Source organism: Dreissena polymorpha, chromosome 2, assembly GCF_020536995.1.
Source record: "Dreissena polymorpha isolate Duluth1 chromosome 2, UMN_Dpol_1.0, whole genome shotgun sequence".
Lineage (NCBI taxonomy): Eukaryota > Metazoa > Mollusca > Bivalvia > Myida > Dreissenidae > Dreissena > Dreissena polymorpha.
The window spans coordinates 13,531,458-13,548,839 of NC_068356.1; the positions used below are offsets into that span (position 1 = coordinate 13,531,458).

General features: G+C 33.5%; 1 protein-coding gene across 9 annotated transcripts in view; it reads left to right on the forward strand.

The window, feature by feature from the left end:
* The window catches only part of LOC127865914 (glutamine-rich protein 2-like), a 73,161-nt gene that overhangs the window by 4,132 nt on the left and 51,647 nt on the right, over window positions 1–17,382 (forward strand). For 7 of the 9 annotated variants that reach the window (XM_052405997.1, XM_052405993.1, XM_052405994.1 and 4 more), the window contains exons 2-6: window positions 3,701–3,784; window positions 4,397–4,447; window positions 7,046–7,207; window positions 9,895–9,918; window positions 17,164–17,304. In XM_052405997.1, the coding sequence (XP_052261957.1) occupies window positions 3,701–3,784; window positions 4,397–4,447; window positions 7,046–7,207; window positions 9,895–9,918; window positions 17,164–17,304 (462 nt within the window). Of the gene's footprint in view, window positions 1–3,700; window positions 3,785–4,396; window positions 4,448–7,045; window positions 7,208–9,894; window positions 9,919–12,775; window positions 12,794–17,163; window positions 17,305–17,382 lie in introns of all 9 variants that reach the window. The other 2 variants (XM_052405991.1, XM_052405992.1) reach the window with 2 other exon arrangements.

Sequence of the window (17,382 nt, forward strand, 5' to 3'; positions counted from 1 at the left end):
AAGAACTATTTTAAGCATTAGTAAGTGTGAAAATTGACTACAAACTGGAACATTAGCACTTTGTTTTGTTTTTAATAAATACATATCAAAACTCAATATGAGGTAGGTTTAATTGGTTCAGAATAGCAATAATTGAAATTGCAGAATTCAAATTAAATATTACATTAATCATGAAAGACAAAATTGGGTCCCAACAAATAATTAGAAATATGAAGTAATTTGTTTGTACAATTGATTATGATGATTATTATTATGCATGCATAAATGACCAACATAATAGGTAAATAGCTACAAATCTCATAAGCTGTGCAACCCAGGACATTTTTATGCTCCCCCAAAATTTATTTTGGGGGGAGCATATAGTCGCCGCTTCGTCTGTCCATCTGTGTGTCAGTCTGTGCACAATTTTTGTCCGGACTATTTCTCAGAAACTAATGACCGGAATTCAATTAAACTTTATGGGAAGCTTCACTACCAAGAGGAGATGTGCATATTATCAGCTGGTTCTGGTGGGATGATTTTTCACAGAGTTATGGCCCTTTGAAATTTTCCATTAACTGTACATATTGTGCAATTCTTGTCCGGGCTATTTCTCAGCAACTAATGACTGGAATTCACTGAAACTTTTATGGGAAGCTTCACTACCAAGAGGAGATGTGCATATTATCAGCCGGTTCTAGTTGGATGATTTTCACAGAGTTGTGGCCCTTTGAAATTTTTCATTGTACATAAAGTGCAATTCTTGTCCAAAAGCTATTTCTCAGCAACTTATTATGGGATTTCAATGAAACTTTATGGGAAGCTTCACTACCAACAGGAGATGTGCATATTATCAGCTGGTTATGGTTCGGATGATATTTCACAGAGTTATGGCCCTTTGAAATTTTCTATAAACTGTACATATAGTGCAATACTTGTCCAGGCTATTTCTCCCCAACTACTGACTGGAATTCCATGAAGCTCTATGGGAAGCTTAACTACCTTAAGGAGATGCTCATGTTATTTGTGGGTTCTAGTTAGATTATTTATTTAGAGAGTTATGGCCCTTCTAAATTTTTAAGTTGCTAAACCATCCATCGTATTATTTTGCCCAAAGTTATGCCCCTCAAGATGTTTTCTTTTATCTAAATATATTGTGCAATATTGTGACAAAAAAAAACTTTGGGGAGCATCATCAGTCTCCGACGGTTCCTTGTTATAGACTAAAGTTAAGTAAATACTAAACATCATTTTAATGGCTAATTCCACAAACTTTATTAAGTGTATGTTGAAAAATGTTACATAGCATAGTTTTGTTGAATACCTTTTGATTTGTTACGATAACAGGTCCAGCATGTAGACAGTATAGACCCACCTCTTACTAAAATGTATGCATGGAGAAACATCATATTTCCGTTGTCAAATAACATGTCCATTGTCTTGGTGTTGAGGAAAGTGTTCGTGACAGATACAATACATCTTCTTTCATCTTTCTGAAAGTTTTCACTGAATGACATGCTTATCTAACCGCCTCCTAGATAATAGCAACCAAACAATTCAATTTAAATGTAAATGTCTGATAATAATAATTGACAGCAAAAATCAATTCGGCTGAAAGCAGAATTATGCATACCAGTACAAATTGATTTGATTTCAGTCTTCTTTTTATTACAAAAGCAAGTAGCATGTAAAACATTTCAAATGTATTTTCACATGTTCATTTTACAGTCTGAAAGTGATCATATTTGGACTTCAACTTCAGCACACATATTAAAATTTTCTGAAACAGATAAAACAAAGTGTACATTTGAGAAAATAACGTAATTATGATACTTTGGGGAAAAAAAAGGTTTACGCATTTCAAGGATCATATACTTTTTAAAAGTTCATCATTTCTGAGGCCGGCTGAAGGCATTTTTCAATAATCAGATATATGTTGGATGTCCAAAAATGTTTAAACTATATATTTTGGTTCTCAAACAACTCAAAACATCTACATATAAAAACGCTGACACTAAAAGAGCGTTTTTTATGGCTGAGACTATTTATGGTTGAACCCTACTGTTTCCACTAATCAGTGCCCATAAGAAGAGGTACTAGATTGGAAAATGGTCCAATGCAGCTGTTAATTTTGGTTTAAGTCAGTGGTTGCACTATTATTTAACATGGTGACTCCTGATGAATAGTATGGTATATCTGAAATACTGAGAAATCATTATTATTATTGGAATATCAATTTTGATGTAGACATCTACACACCATTATGACCCCAACAAATAATTATGCCCAACATTTAAATTTGTTAATACCAAAGTATCTAAGGCATGAAAGACATTAAAATCAATGACACATCCAGCATTTGTGTATTGCAATCCAGATAAATGCTACACAAAGTGGAGTAAATTACTCTGTATACACATTTACTGTAAAATGCTTTTGCAGTAAAGCTGTATCAATGCCGCTAACTTTGTTTAGGTAAAATAGTAAGGATAAGCGCCAACAATTGTTAGCACCCTTCATGCCCAGTATGTGTATTGTGTTTTTCAGGGATTTTTTTTTTTAAACAGCCAACACAGAGTGAAGATAATAAATGTAATTTAAAGATGATGATGTGTGATCATCACCTGATTGAAAGTTTCTGCGCTTTTATTACAGAGAAAAAAAAATCTATTTGAATAAGGTTCTTTGTGCATAACTAGATTGACTAGTAAACGTTTGTTAAATTGTTCATTGACACATGTTTTTCTGATGTATGTTACTTGTAACCTTGCTGTTTATTTTTTTATCCAAACATAAACCATACAATCTTTTTCTTACATTAATTATAACAAGTAAATTTTGCACTGTGTCTTATCAGTGCATATACAAGTGCGCTTGTGGTCATTATGATCATGATTTTAATTAAATCAGATTAATTGGATATTGGCTTCAAATTCTCATTAATGATCATTCAGTCATAATTTCCATTCAGTCCAGTTAGTCCGTTTAATATCACTTCTTAACAATTGACTAGTTAATGGGGATGCATTAAGCATAAAATGGCAAAAGTTCCTAGAGGATTACATTTGCCGGTCGCTTTAAACAGATTCTAAGAAACTGGCAACGATTTTATTGTGGAGAAGTACACAAATGTATACAGTAGAGAATGATTAGTGGTTAGTACAACAAAGCCAATAAATTGCTGCAAAATCAACTTAATTGTCAATCAATTGTATGTAACACCATTGGGGTTATTCATGAATCACTATTTCACAACAGTTGGCACCTTTATTGCCTTAGGGCAATTAAACGTGTATTATGTTAACAAGTTAGGAGATTGTAATGACTTTAATATGGACCGGATAATTTATGAAAAAGGAGGGAGAGAGCCAGTGACGTCAATCAGTCTTTTTTATCCCCAATGTGTCACACACCTGCAAAACCTAAACAATTAATATCCCTGCATAAAATATAGTCATATTGTCAATTTTGGGTGGAGAATTTATCAAATTCTTACCACTTGAAATATAAGAGTTTTGTTGATATGTCAGACTTTGACGGAAACAAATCATAAAAATTATATGCATGTTGCTTTGTGCAATTAAAGGCATATAAGTTTCTGAAAATATAAAAGGTACATGTAGCACAAACAATTACCAGTGTGGTGTATATGAACCTTCTATCCCTATTTATCTTTAATTACTCTACGCAAATACATATTAGCACATTGTATTTATTTCAGTTGTTTTCCCTTGTTGAGGACATGATGAAGCAAATGAAGGACCTTCGAGACGCCAACCAACTGCTGCAAGACAAAATTAAAGGGGTAAGCTGAGGGCCATTAATTTCCATAATACGCAATATGAAATTAATTTGTATTTTGTCCATATGACTGTTTTAATTTTGTTGATTGTAAACATTTACTTGGATTTTTAGTCTTTGCATGTGATCATTTTTTGCATATCTACCTTGGGAATAGTTTATGGTCACATGAAATTGCCCCAAATATATGTTGTTATTGTGTATTGGCCAATATACACCAGTCCAATGCATAGGAATTTAAAAAGCCACTATTCAGAATGACAAGTTGTTGTTTAATAGCTGATGGACCATGATAATGCCAAAGTAAATTGAAACTAACATACTTCATCAACAGCTCTTTGTATGAGTAGAAGCGTAATAAGAACTTGGTTTTACTTTTACTTTGTTTTTCATGAATACTTATTCACTGTTAAGTCTATTTATTTGTTTATTTAACCAGTTCATGTCAGAATTTAGACTATTTTAAGTTTATTTATTGGGTAATTTGCAATGAAAATTAATTTTGTTGTTTTCTGACAATGCTGCACATGTCAAAATAGCCGATAGTGATATGTTTTCTCCTAGGGTAGTCTCTTTATACCTTAAATTGTATACCTAAATGTATATACATTTTCAGCTCAATGTGGATGATTTGAAAAAGAGATTAGCAGAGCTAGAAAAGATCACGGTAAGCAATAAACAGGCATTGTATTGAATTGTTGACTTAAGTTCAATATTAGTCCTATAAATACTTCTACATAGTGATAAATTTAATTAAACATGGCCCATTACTTGAATAGTCCAGTTTTGTTACTGCAATTTAGAGCAATAAAGTATGGTTATTGTTCAAAAAGCTAAGCTTTTTTATTTCATTTCCATTCCAACTTTATTGAACTGGCGCAAAATGAATAGTCATTATATAAATGCCATAATCACATAGAAACTTTCCACTGACTGCTGGGGTATTGTCAACCATGTCTTGGTAATGAACCAAAGTGTTAAAGTTACATGGTTTGGAAAATGTGACTTAGTCGGAAAACAAAATGTATTGGAAGACAAATTTCACATAAATTTAGTTATCCTAATGGCTTGTAATTTGTACCAGACACATTTATATTTTGTGTTGCAATCTAGTTTTTAAGTGACTTTGTCAAAATTTGAAATACCCAATCTACTTAACATGGCTCGTGTTTGTGTTTCTCTTATGTGTTCAGCCAAAACTGACGTAGCAGTCAACTGAGAACAACGGTCAACTGTTCACAACAGTCAGTTTGATTCCCTACGGCAAAAATCACTCTATTACACTTGGGAATAACGGTCAACTATCCATAACGGCCAACAGCCAGAATATTTTGTTTTGAGTTGCAAAAAGTAAAAACACAAATCGCTGTTGACTCTTTGTTCTGACGTTATAGCGTCTAGTGTGCGTCTATTTTTCTGATTGCGATAACTGCCTTAGATATGATAAAAGCGGCCCGCTGCGAGAAAACAAATAATAGGGTTATGAGGAGGTTTGTATTCTGGGGATAATTATGGGGGATATCTTTAAACAAGAAATATCTTTAAAAAAGATAAACGGCGTTGATAGTTCAATGAATGAGATCAATGATAGCGAATGTCTTTTTCTGTGCAGTTCTTAGCTGCATCACACGCAGTAAGGGATGTTAGGCGGAGTTTTCGCGGCTTATTTTACATTATTACATATTGCTGGTCATAAACCTATAGATACAAAACAGAAAACCAAAAGAAGAATGGAAGTGAAATTAAAACATACGAGTCAACCGGCCACACGTGAAGTATCCGTATTAATAGGCGCGTTTTTCGAACAAACCTGTTTTAGTGGTTTGTCGGGCATTGCTATTTGATTTGATTATTAACAGTATCGAGAATCATCGCGCACATGCTAAATACATTAGTCAATAATTATTGTTACATTAATCTAAAATAATATTTATCATTGTATTGTTGAAAACACATTAATAATCTATTATTGACATATCTTAATTATATTGCTGATTATCTTCATTTAACATATTTCTATTCTAAAGAAAATTCCAGGTCACCTAGTTCACGGATAGAGTCTTTATTATATAACGATTATTTTACTGGCTGCGAACTCCGGTGATGAACTGTATATAAACTCTGACTTTCACACACTGGCTGCGAATTGACCCGAAACCTCGCGGGTTGAAATGCAATGCATTAAAGTGAGGCCTCGCTTCCACTGCTCTTTATGCTTTTACATGTTAACATGTTGACATGAATATGGAAGTAAGTACTAAATATGAGAACATAGCCATTAGTATAAACGCTTTTGCGCTGGTAATTCTCTGAAAATAAAAGGTGCACGCACAAACTGTATTTATGTCGAGAATTGATTGTAAAACTGTTCTATCTATTGAGCCTTTTCATTAGAGATAAAATTGTTTCATGCAGTATCACAGTGTTACAAAGACGCGGATATGTTTCCAATGTTTTGGTGTTATACTCAAATCAGCCAATGGAATAAATGAAGTGTATTCATTCGTACCTAGCCGTTGGAAATTTTATTTGAATATTATTGGACACTTACAAAGGTCAGGTCAGGTGAAAAGCTGGCTTAATACAGCACGCCGAAAAAAAATGTTCATACAGTATGTAGTATGTAACATGTTTAAAGTAATTATGGCTAATGAAATGGTCGCTAATTAGTACATTTTACTTACAACCTTGAGGTAGTTAGTACATCACTATATATGGATTTGAAAATAACTTATAAATTATAACGAGTGGTCGACAAGTGAAGTTAAATTCTGATTGCATGAAACAGGTGCAAGTAGCAATAACAATGTGTATTAGAAGCAAATATTGGCTGCGATCATAACGACAAAGCATCAGGGCTTGAAAAAGTCAATAGATCTTTATTTATGATAAGGTGTTGAAAACAACACTTTTCTGGCGAGTGTTGTTATAAGAAAGTGGGGTAATGATGTAGCAATACTACCAACTGACCAACCATCTAAAAAGAGGGTATCCGAGAACAGTGATCACCTGCTAGCAACGGTCACTTTGGCAATTTCCCTTGAGTGACAGCTGTTATCAGTTTTGACTGTATATTAATTTACACCTGTATTTACACTTAGGTTCCCCCTCCAAAAAAGCATGCTCAAAGCAAGTATTGGTTTTGATATATTGGTTGAGTTTGAAAAAGATTTTATTTGAAAGTTCAAGAGATATGAAATATAAAATCTGTATTTACAAAAGTTTATTGACACTGCTTGAATGTAAAGTGCACATGAAAATTTAGGGAGAGTTGAATGAGAAGTTTGCTCTACTGCCCACACCTGAGGAACTGAACCAGTTTGTGACCTGGCCAGGGCTAGAGGATGCGCTGAAAGGAATTCGTGATGACCTCGTTCAGCCCCAGCCAGAGCGTGTTGTCATAGAGATGTCTAGCCAGACAGAACCGGTATGGCTGAATAATGATTATGCCTATGCAAAAAATGAGCTTTGTTCTGGGAAAACTGGTCTTTTTGCATGTGCCTTAAGTTTCTTCCCATTTAAAGGAAGAATTTTCTTAATGAAAATCCAATTAAGCAGGAAATTGTTGTACCTGATTAGCCTGTGCAGGCTGAACAGGCTAATCTGGGACAACACTTTACCCACATGCATTAAGCCAAGGTTTCTCAGAATGCAGCTTGCAGTATGGAAAGCATCGTTCATATGGAAGACATGTTTCAGCAGTAGAATGTTTTCAACAGATAGTAGCTAGAATTAGTATTGTTACCCAGTAATACATTTGTATTTTGGTTTCAGCACGATTATGTACAATAAGTGCAATGGGTATTAGTAAAGCTCGATTGGTCATTGTCGGCTCGGGTACTACTAACATGTACCGGCCGATATTAGACTGTACCCAAGTTTTATTCCCGTCCAAAATCCGATGTTGTAAAACGCGCTTTCAATTACTGTAATTACGAAACAATCTTCTATTTAAAAATAACTGCATAAACATGCTTTTTGAGTATGAGTTTCAATAATATAGAGGTCATTTAACAGAAAATTGACATATATGTCAAGATAAAAAATTTTTTTAAAGCCGACAACAACCAATTTAGCGTTAACATTCCCTGGTACCTTTTAGTGTTTTTACTGTACCCGGGGTACATATATGCATACTTAAGTGTACCTGGGGATGGGTACATGTAAGTAGTACCCGAGCTGACAATGACCAATTAAGCATTAGTAAATAATTTGGCAAGAAATCAAATTCCTAATTTAATTGAGCAGTACTGCTTCTTTGAACAGTCACTGTATTACTAAAACCAATGAAATCAATATTTCTGATAAAAACTGTTAATTGACATGTGTTTACATTCTTGAAGTTTACCTTGAATTTGTTTAAGAGATTTATATGGACTTTTTCAGAGGAAATTTGTAAGGATTATACCGAGTGCTTATGTTTGTTATGCGATTAGTTTTGACAGTTTAGCATTTTAAATCCTGTTGCGCTTAATCATATTAATGACATTGCCTTTGTATTGGTGTCAGCAAAATTTAACTATGCTGACATGTATGGCTTGTATGAAAAAAAAATTGTGATGTTAAACAATTTTTCTAACTTTTGAACACAAATTTAAGAAGAAAAAAAAAATTAAGAAAATTCTTGAAATCTTTAAATTTCTTTCAATTGGTTCCTCAGCAATGAGCATATATCTAATTAATATCAAATATTTGCTAAATTAGCAATGGCTTGTTGATATGGTTATTTAATATAAAGGGTTGTCTCATGATTCAATGATTAAAATCAAAAGTCATTTTTTCTACTTAATTTGTTGATACACAAATTAGTTTGTGCTTTTAAAGCTTGATACAAACTACTCCATGTGTGTTTGTCCTCTCGATGCTTATCTAAGTTGTATATAACTGGCTGTTTTCAAGTGAATTAAACTGCTTAAGCCTTTATAATGATAGTGTGTATCTATTAAATGTTTGTTTTTCTACGCTGAAAAGACCTTAAGTAGGATGGATTGTTCACTGAGCCCTAGTGATTTGCAAACAAACAAAGATATTGATAGCATGAGAATTGATGGATGTGCGTCCACCTATGACAATACTGGCTCTCAGATAATCACTTCACAAAATAATGATGTAAGACATGATGTTGTAGCCCTTTTGTCTGAAATCAATATTCATTTTCAGTGCATGTAATTGTTGTACTACAAGCGCCATTAAAAAGATAGATAGATACATGCATGGTTTCGTTTTTTTTAGTGTGGTGGTGTTCCTAACATCAGAAGTTGTTGCCATGTTGTAATTGGTTGTTTTATTTTATAGCCAAGTCTTAAAAGCATGCCAGCTCCTATAATCAATGTCTTGGTCATTGATTTTATTGAACATTAAATTTCATGCTTCAAGATCATTGAAAAGATCAAAAGTGTAAATTGTTATACTCAGTCTGTTGTTGTTTTTTTCTCCAGACTTTTTTTATATTGAAGTCATAATAAAAATAAAAAATACCATTCAAAGTAAAATCAATAAAATGACTGTAAATAATGTATTATACTATTGATAACATCATGTTAAGATTGTATTGCCCTGAGTGTTAAGACCGGTTTTGCTCTGTGAAAGGAAACAGCAAGATGAAAACTGTGCATGTGTTAAGTGATGGTTTCCATTATATGTATCTGTTTAAAATATTTGAATAGTTTAAATAAAATGAAAGACATACAGAATAAATGAGCACGATTGTTCATAGAGATTCCTATAAGAAAATCCCTTTTAAGAGAGCTATTCCATGTAACATTATGTTTTGGCCAGAAAGTCATGAAATCCATCCAATCCATGTATTCCACTCAACAGGTTTAGAAGAATTGCAAATAAGCTTTTTGCGAGCCTTTATATGAGCTGGGTCATGCGATAATCGGTAAGGAGCTACACTGTCCGCTATAAACTCACGCAATGTTTTGTTGTCTCATTAGCAGACAGTGTAGCTCCTGACTCAAGGCTGCAAATGCACAGGCTTGTCTGGAACTTAACTTGCTGCGTAAGGCACAAGACCCTTTTTTGCATGCGCTGATCATATTTTGAATAATTTTTGTTTGTTTAGTTTTGCATAGTGTTAGTTATGTGTGACCTTAATTATATTAATTTTAGGCAAAACAGCAGCTTAGAGTTTGGGTAAGGTTATGACACTTATTTTTATTTTTGCATATATATATATTTTGTATGATGTCTTCACATTGGGATGGGTCACAAGTGACTGCGTTATATAGATGCATATTGCACCACCCGCAAAGAATTTCCAGAATTCCCTTGTTTGAGAAATTAAGTAGTGGTGTGACTTCAATATTTATGAAAAGGCTTCTTGCTATTAGTAACTAATGAAGAACTATGTTATAAAAGCTAAATAAATAAATGTAATTGACAAAATCAAATCCAGTTTGAAATCCTGTTATGCATGTTATGTGGAAAAGAAGGTTTAATTTGATGTCATTGACATAGAATTTTTTTTTTGTTTTACCAAAATGTTCTTCTAGTTCAAATGGGATTAAGTTGAATAATAATTTAATGTAATAAATATTTTAGCATCATCATTGAAGTAATTAACGTTTGGTTCAGTTTTCTTTAATGTCTTGGTATGATATATTAAGATTGCGCGGTATTGCACATATAAAGTTTACATGTAAATCTAAAATGTGGACCATACAATTTTAGTATTATATTGTCCTTTTACTGCTTCATTTCAACTGTAGCATGTCTACGCATGAAATTACTATGCATTCTACTTTCAACATATGGTTAATCCCGTTCTTTGAATGTTTTCATGGTCGCATAAAAACAGAAATAAATTTCTTTATTACTTTAAATCAAACTTTGATCTTCCAATCTCATCTTGATCCTTGTAGGGCGCATGGAAATGAAATTATTGGCCTCTACAATTTCAATTACCATGTTATTACAGATATGTGTCAGTCAGGTGATTAAGACCCATTTTAGTGTATTGGAAAACAGAAACTATGGTAGCGTTCTGCAGGATTTAATCAATGCAGCCTGATTATTCTTTAATCCTAGCTACATTAAGAATGTTTTTAATTTACCCAAGGTAGATAGAATGTTTGTCCCATTCCTTTATTGCCTCCTGTTGTCCCACATACTGGATTGGCAGCTATTGAGAATAAAAGAATGAAAACGCCAACACAAGGTTTGAATGCGAATTGTTCTGACAGTGAAATCGAGTTGAATAGTTTCTGACAGTGAAATCGAGTTGAATAGTTTTATACCTATCAAAAGAAGGCTGCTTGGTTTTAAAACATAATATGTATTTTGGTTACCATTAATAATAACACACATATTAAGTGTTAAAAATCAATTGTCTTTTGTATATAGGCATATGATTTTTGTAGAACAAAATTATAACATTAATGTACACAAGTGCGGTATTGATAAAGATATGATATTCTTTTATAAATATTTTAATCAACAAATATCATATGACAGCATATGGCAAAAATGTTATGAATAATAATCAGTATGATTTGATAAAACATTACTTGAAAAGACATTTACATTATGTTGATTTGCATGGAAAAACATATTCAAAGATGAGTGACACATCTTTTCTTAATTATGCCCCCCTTCGAAGAAGAGGGTGTATATTGGTCTGTCGTTAGACCAGTTCGGTACCGATCAATAACTCGTCTACAAAGTGACTGATTGGCTTGATACTTCACATGTGCATTGGCCTTGGACAGTGGATGGCCCCTATTGAAATTGGGATCACTAGGTCAAAGGTCAAGGTCACTGTCATAATAAGTGTGAAAATCGTTTCCGATTAATAATTCATCAACGAATCGACCGATTGGCTTGATACTTCACATATGCATTGGCCTTGGACAGTAGATGACCCCTATTAGCATTGGGGTTACTAGGCCAAAGGTCACTGTCACAATAAGTGTGAAAATTGTTTCCGATCCATAACTCATCAACAAAGTGACTGATTGGCTTGATACTTCACATGTGCATCGGTCTTGAACAGTAGATGACCCCTATAGAAATTGGGGTCACTTGGTCAAAGGTCATGGTCACTTTCACAATAAGTGGGAAAATCGTTTCTGATCAATAACTCATCAAAGAATCGACCGATTGGCTTGATACTTTCCATGTGCATCCGCCTTGGACAGAAGATGACCCCTATTAAAATTGAGGTCCCTAGTTCAAGGCCCTGTTTGGGGGCATATGTCTATGGCCGTGGAACTCTTGTTATCTGCATTGATTCAATGGAAAGTTAATGTCACATAAACCCAAAATGCAAAATTGTCTGTAGTGTTTCCAGATGTTAAAACACTTTGAATGCATGACATTATATTGTCTTTTATATAAATACAGGAAAATTCATATATTTAATTCAATGTATTTTAATACCAGTAATATTATATTTATCTTAAAACTATCAATCTATCATATGTTTGATTCAAAATGTATTTAATATTTGGCACTCCCAACAGTGAGGCTTCAATTAAAATTCAAAGTGGCAATTGAATAATAGGTACATACGATTTTAAAATACCATATATTTAGCATTAATGTGAATTTTTGTATACCTTTTATTTTGGGTACAAATCAAGATATGACTGTAGAATGACTTATTTTTTACATATAATTTTTCTGTCTCCGGCAAATTTGGGCTGAAAGCATGTGTGTAAAGTGTTGTTCCAGTTTAGCCTGCGCAGTCCTCACAGGCTAATCAGGGCCAGTACTTTCTGCTTTGATTGAATTTTTTGCTTAAAGAAAGTCTCTTCAGCTGAATAAAAATCAAGTCTAGGCGCAAAGAGTCATTCCAGATTACTCTGTGGGGACTGAACAAGCAAATATGAAAACAACACTTTAAGAAAGTGCATTACACCCCATTTTCTTTGAGCACTGCTCAATTATTAAAGTACACAAATAATGTAAACTATTTTTACATTATGGTTGCTTTCTGCATTTAGTACTCTCTGGTAGTACTTTCAAACAAAAAGTATACCATTATTTTCAGTACCTACTAGACTCACCGGTAATGGATAGTTTGCCTACTGTTGATACTGTACAATAAAAATTGTTGTTTTTGTTGTTTTAAAAAGAAATTTGTTGTTTTGAAAAGCAGTTCAGACCTTAGCCTTGTTCTTACATGTCTGATTTCACCATGTTCTTTGTATATTTGTTGCATAGAAGTTTTGTGGTTTCATTTTTTGTTAGATGTTATTCAAGCACCTTGGAAAATCCATACTTGTTACATTACATCCCTTGTCTATAGAAGGCATTACCCTCTGTGTTTTAAGCTCACCTGTCACGAAGTGACATGGTGAGCTTATGTGACCGTGTGATGTCCGGCGTCTGTATGTGCGTGCGTGCGTGTGTGCGTGTGTCCGTCAACAATTTGTTTGTGTAGACAGTAGAGGTCACAGTTTTCATCCAATCTTTATGAAATTCGGTCAGAATGTTTATCTTCATGAAATCTGGGTTGGGATTGTATTTGGGTCATCTGGGGTAAAAAACTAGGTCACTAGGTCAAAAACTAGGTCACATTATAGGTCAAATAATAGAAAAACCTTGTGTAGACAATAGAGGTCGCAGTTTTCATCCAATCTTTATGAAATTTGGTCAGAATGTTTATCTTGATGAAATCTGGGTTGGGATTGTATTTGGGTCATCTGGGGTCAAAAACTAGATCACTAGGTCAAAAACTAGGTCAAATAATAGAAAAACCTTGTGTAGACAGTAGAAGTCACAGTTTTTATCTAATCTTTATGAAATTTGGTCAGAATGTTTATCTTGATAAAATCTGGGTTGGGATTGTATTTGGGTCATCTGGGGTCAAAAACTAGGTCACTAGGTCAAATTATAGAAAAACTTTGTGTAGACAATAGAGGTCGCAGTTTTCATCCAATCTTTATAAAATTTGGTCAGAATGTTTATCTTGATTAAATCTGGGTTGGGATTGTATTTGGGTCATCTGAGGTCAAAAACTAGGTCACTAGGTCAAATAATAGAAAAACTGTCAACGATTTGTTTGTGTAGACAGTAGAGGTCACAGTTTTCATCCAATCTTTATGAAATTTGGTCAGAATGTTTATCTTGATAAAATCTGGGTTGGGATTGTATTTGGGTCATCTTGGGTCAAAAACTAGGTCAGAAGGTCAAAAGCTAGGTCACTAGGTCAAAAACTAGGTCACTAGGTCAAATAATAGAAAAACCTTGTATAGACGATAGAGGTCACAGTTTTCATTCAATCTTTATGAAATTTGGTCAGAATGTTTATCTTGATGAAATCTGGGTTGGGATTGTATTTGGGTCATCTGGGGTCAAAAACTAGGTCACTAGGTCAAGTAATAGAAAAACCTTGTGTAGACAATAGAGGTCACAGTTTTCATCTAATCTTTATGAAATTTGGTCAGAATGTTTATCTTGATGAAATCTGGGTTGGGATTGTATTTGGTTAGTCAGGTGAGCTATTCAGGGCCATCATGGCCCTCTGTTTTGTAGGTCTTTGATATCCTCTGCTTGCAGTTAATTGCAGCAATGAATCGTGGCATAATAGGTCATGATGTAAAAGTGATTATAACAAATGATACATGCTGATCCCTTTATTACAGATCAAGAAAAATATAAAAATATTAGAATATATAAAATACTCATAAAGAATGCATAAAATTTAGTCCTAAACCTTAGCACAGTTTAGTTAAATATAGTTCTCATTCGTTAATTCCAATGAAGTGATCATTAAAAGGCATGTCCTTAAATGTGCAATGTAGCAAACATTTTACAAACTTAGAAGCGCAGTTAACCCAGTACATTTTGTTATGTTTAGGTTCACAAAATTATAATTTTGATCCGATGCTTGTATAAAACCACATGTAAATCCTATGCAGCGGAACTCCAAACAGTTGGTTATTACAGCAAAAACCAACACATATCATGTCTGTTTTTTAAGTGAATGTTCTGATGCATTGCTATTAACCCTTTGCATATATTGCTGGGAAATTTGTCGTCTGCTAAAATGTCGGCTGCTGAATTTCTAAAATAAGCATTTTCTTCAATTTTTTTCAAAGAATACTATAAGAATAGCAAACAGTTTGGATCCTGATGAGACACCACGTTCTGTGGCGTCTCATTTGGATCCAAACTGTTTGCAAAGACCTTCAAAATTCGGTTCCAGCACTGAAAGAGTTAACTACAGCTAACACCCACATTGTTTAATGCATCAACTCTCTATATTGGTGTATTGATTCTAAACAATAAAAATAACTTGATAAATAAAATTGTGTATATGTATAGCACCTGTATTTATTGTTCAAAATATGTTCTAAAGCATATTTTCCTAAACATAAATAAAATGATAAACATGACCACTAATGTTTGATCTGTAAAATATTATATGTTTGGAAGGCACACCTACTTTTAACCCTATCAGTTGATGAAATCAAATTGTCAATTTTGATATGAGTTTTTTGGGGAAAATTAAGTCATAAGCAGTCATAATTACAGTTTGAATTTGCTTTACACTTGATTTTTGAAGCAAACACACATCTTGTGGGTGTAAGGTACTTCAATAAGATATGAAAGATCACAGCATGTTCAATATTGATTTGTGCGTCACTGCTAGGGTGTAACTCAATTAATTTTCAATCAGCCACCTACATGTACATGAACTGGGTGTGTTTAGGCACTTGCCTATAGAACAGTTAATCAGTGTATTCAATATAAATCCAATTTTATTGCATTACAATTTTTATTGGTTGGTTACCGTATTCAGAGTAATGTTTTGTTGATAATTTTTCATTGCACTAAATGATATATGAGGAGAAAAGGTCATATAAAGCCAGTTCCATGCCTTTTAATAGAAACAATTTCTTGGAAGAAGAAACTGTTACATGCAAAAAGAAAAATATTTATTTATATTTTCAGAGTTCTAATGCTGTATGTATATACTACCCAATTTAAATCAATGTAAAATAAAGTGCCAATAAATTATTGTCATTTTATTTTACATTGATTTATATCAATAAGCAATAATTATGATGTTACCATACATTACTTTGCTGTTGTGCATATAACATAATAATGATAAATAGTGACACTTCATTGAAATTCTTATTCAATGATGAGCATGTTCATCCTATCCCAGTGTACAGTCCTGGACCAAGCATTTGGAAAAAATGCATGACACATGATTTTTGATAAAAATGCCTCGTTCTGAGAAAACTTGGCTATAATGCATGTGCATAAAGTGTAATCCCTGATTAGCCTGTGCAAACTGCACATACATTGAACCCAATTTTCCCAGAGCAAGGCTCATATATATCTGCTGTATACTTGAGAGATTGCATGTATGTAAACGTATACTGCTGTATACTTGAGAGATTGCATGTATGTAAACGTATACTGCTGTATACTTGAGAGATTGCATGTATGTAAACGTACATTATGGTTATGATAGCATTATAAAAAAAGTTTAGTACAACTGACGTTTAAGATAATAAGTATGTTGCTCAATGAATGTTTGTTCACGTTGGTATCATACTGAATTCTGTCGTGTGTAGATGAAAATTATAAAAAACACATTAAGAACAACCATAATAAAAAACTATATACAATTATACTAAATAACAGTTCAACTGTTTTGTTATTTTAAATTCTTTTTTTTGTCTTATTTGGTTATGACAGCTAATGGGAAGTCATATCAGGAAATTGCTCAATATTGCATGATCTTTCGGAGAGTATATTAGAAGGAAATTCCTCAGACAGATTTTTGTCAGCGAGCCAATTAATTTCCAAGGAAATAAATAAAGTCATGCACAATTAAAGATCTTAATGTATTTTATTGTAAAGCAACGGATTTTTTAGCTCAGCTGTTTTTTTAGAAAACCCAAGGTATTGTCATAGCCAGCTCATCTTCCGGCTTTGTGCTAAAACCTTTACATGTTGTTATTCTTTTGAACATTGGCTTCAAAATCAAAGTGCTTCCACCTACAACTTTGAAACTTCATATATACATGCACCTTGATGAGCTCTACACGCCACACCCATTTTGGGGTCACTAGGTCAAAGGTAATGGTCACTGTGACCTCTAAAAAAAAAAAATCTGACAAGCTTTCATTTATTCAAAACTGCACCCGCAGCCGAGCGTTGGCACCCGTTATGCGGTGCTCTTGTTTGAAGATTATATCATTATTCATTCTGTATAAAAATAAAACATGTACATGACATGCATTACATATGGACATTCAGTCATTAATATATAAAGAAAAACAAGATTTTTTTAAAGCAAAAATATCATTATAATTCAAATAAAGCTATTTTTTGTTCTTTATACAATGATCCTTAAGGTGACCAATGACATACCAATAAACCTAAAACATTGCTTATGTTTTGCTTACTTTGTAGCCGTCCAGACCAGGTTCCTCTCGACCAATGTCTCGGGTTAGCACTCCGGGTCCCTCGGAAGCTCTTCTAGACATCCTGGAGAGGCTTGGAAAGCTTGACAATGACCACAAGACGCTCAAAGAACGTGTGGACATAATTGAGGTTTGTCCAGTCTTTGCAGCTGTTTTCAAACCTGGCTCACAAACCAGTAAAATTTGAGTAAGGTCCAGTTACATTGGC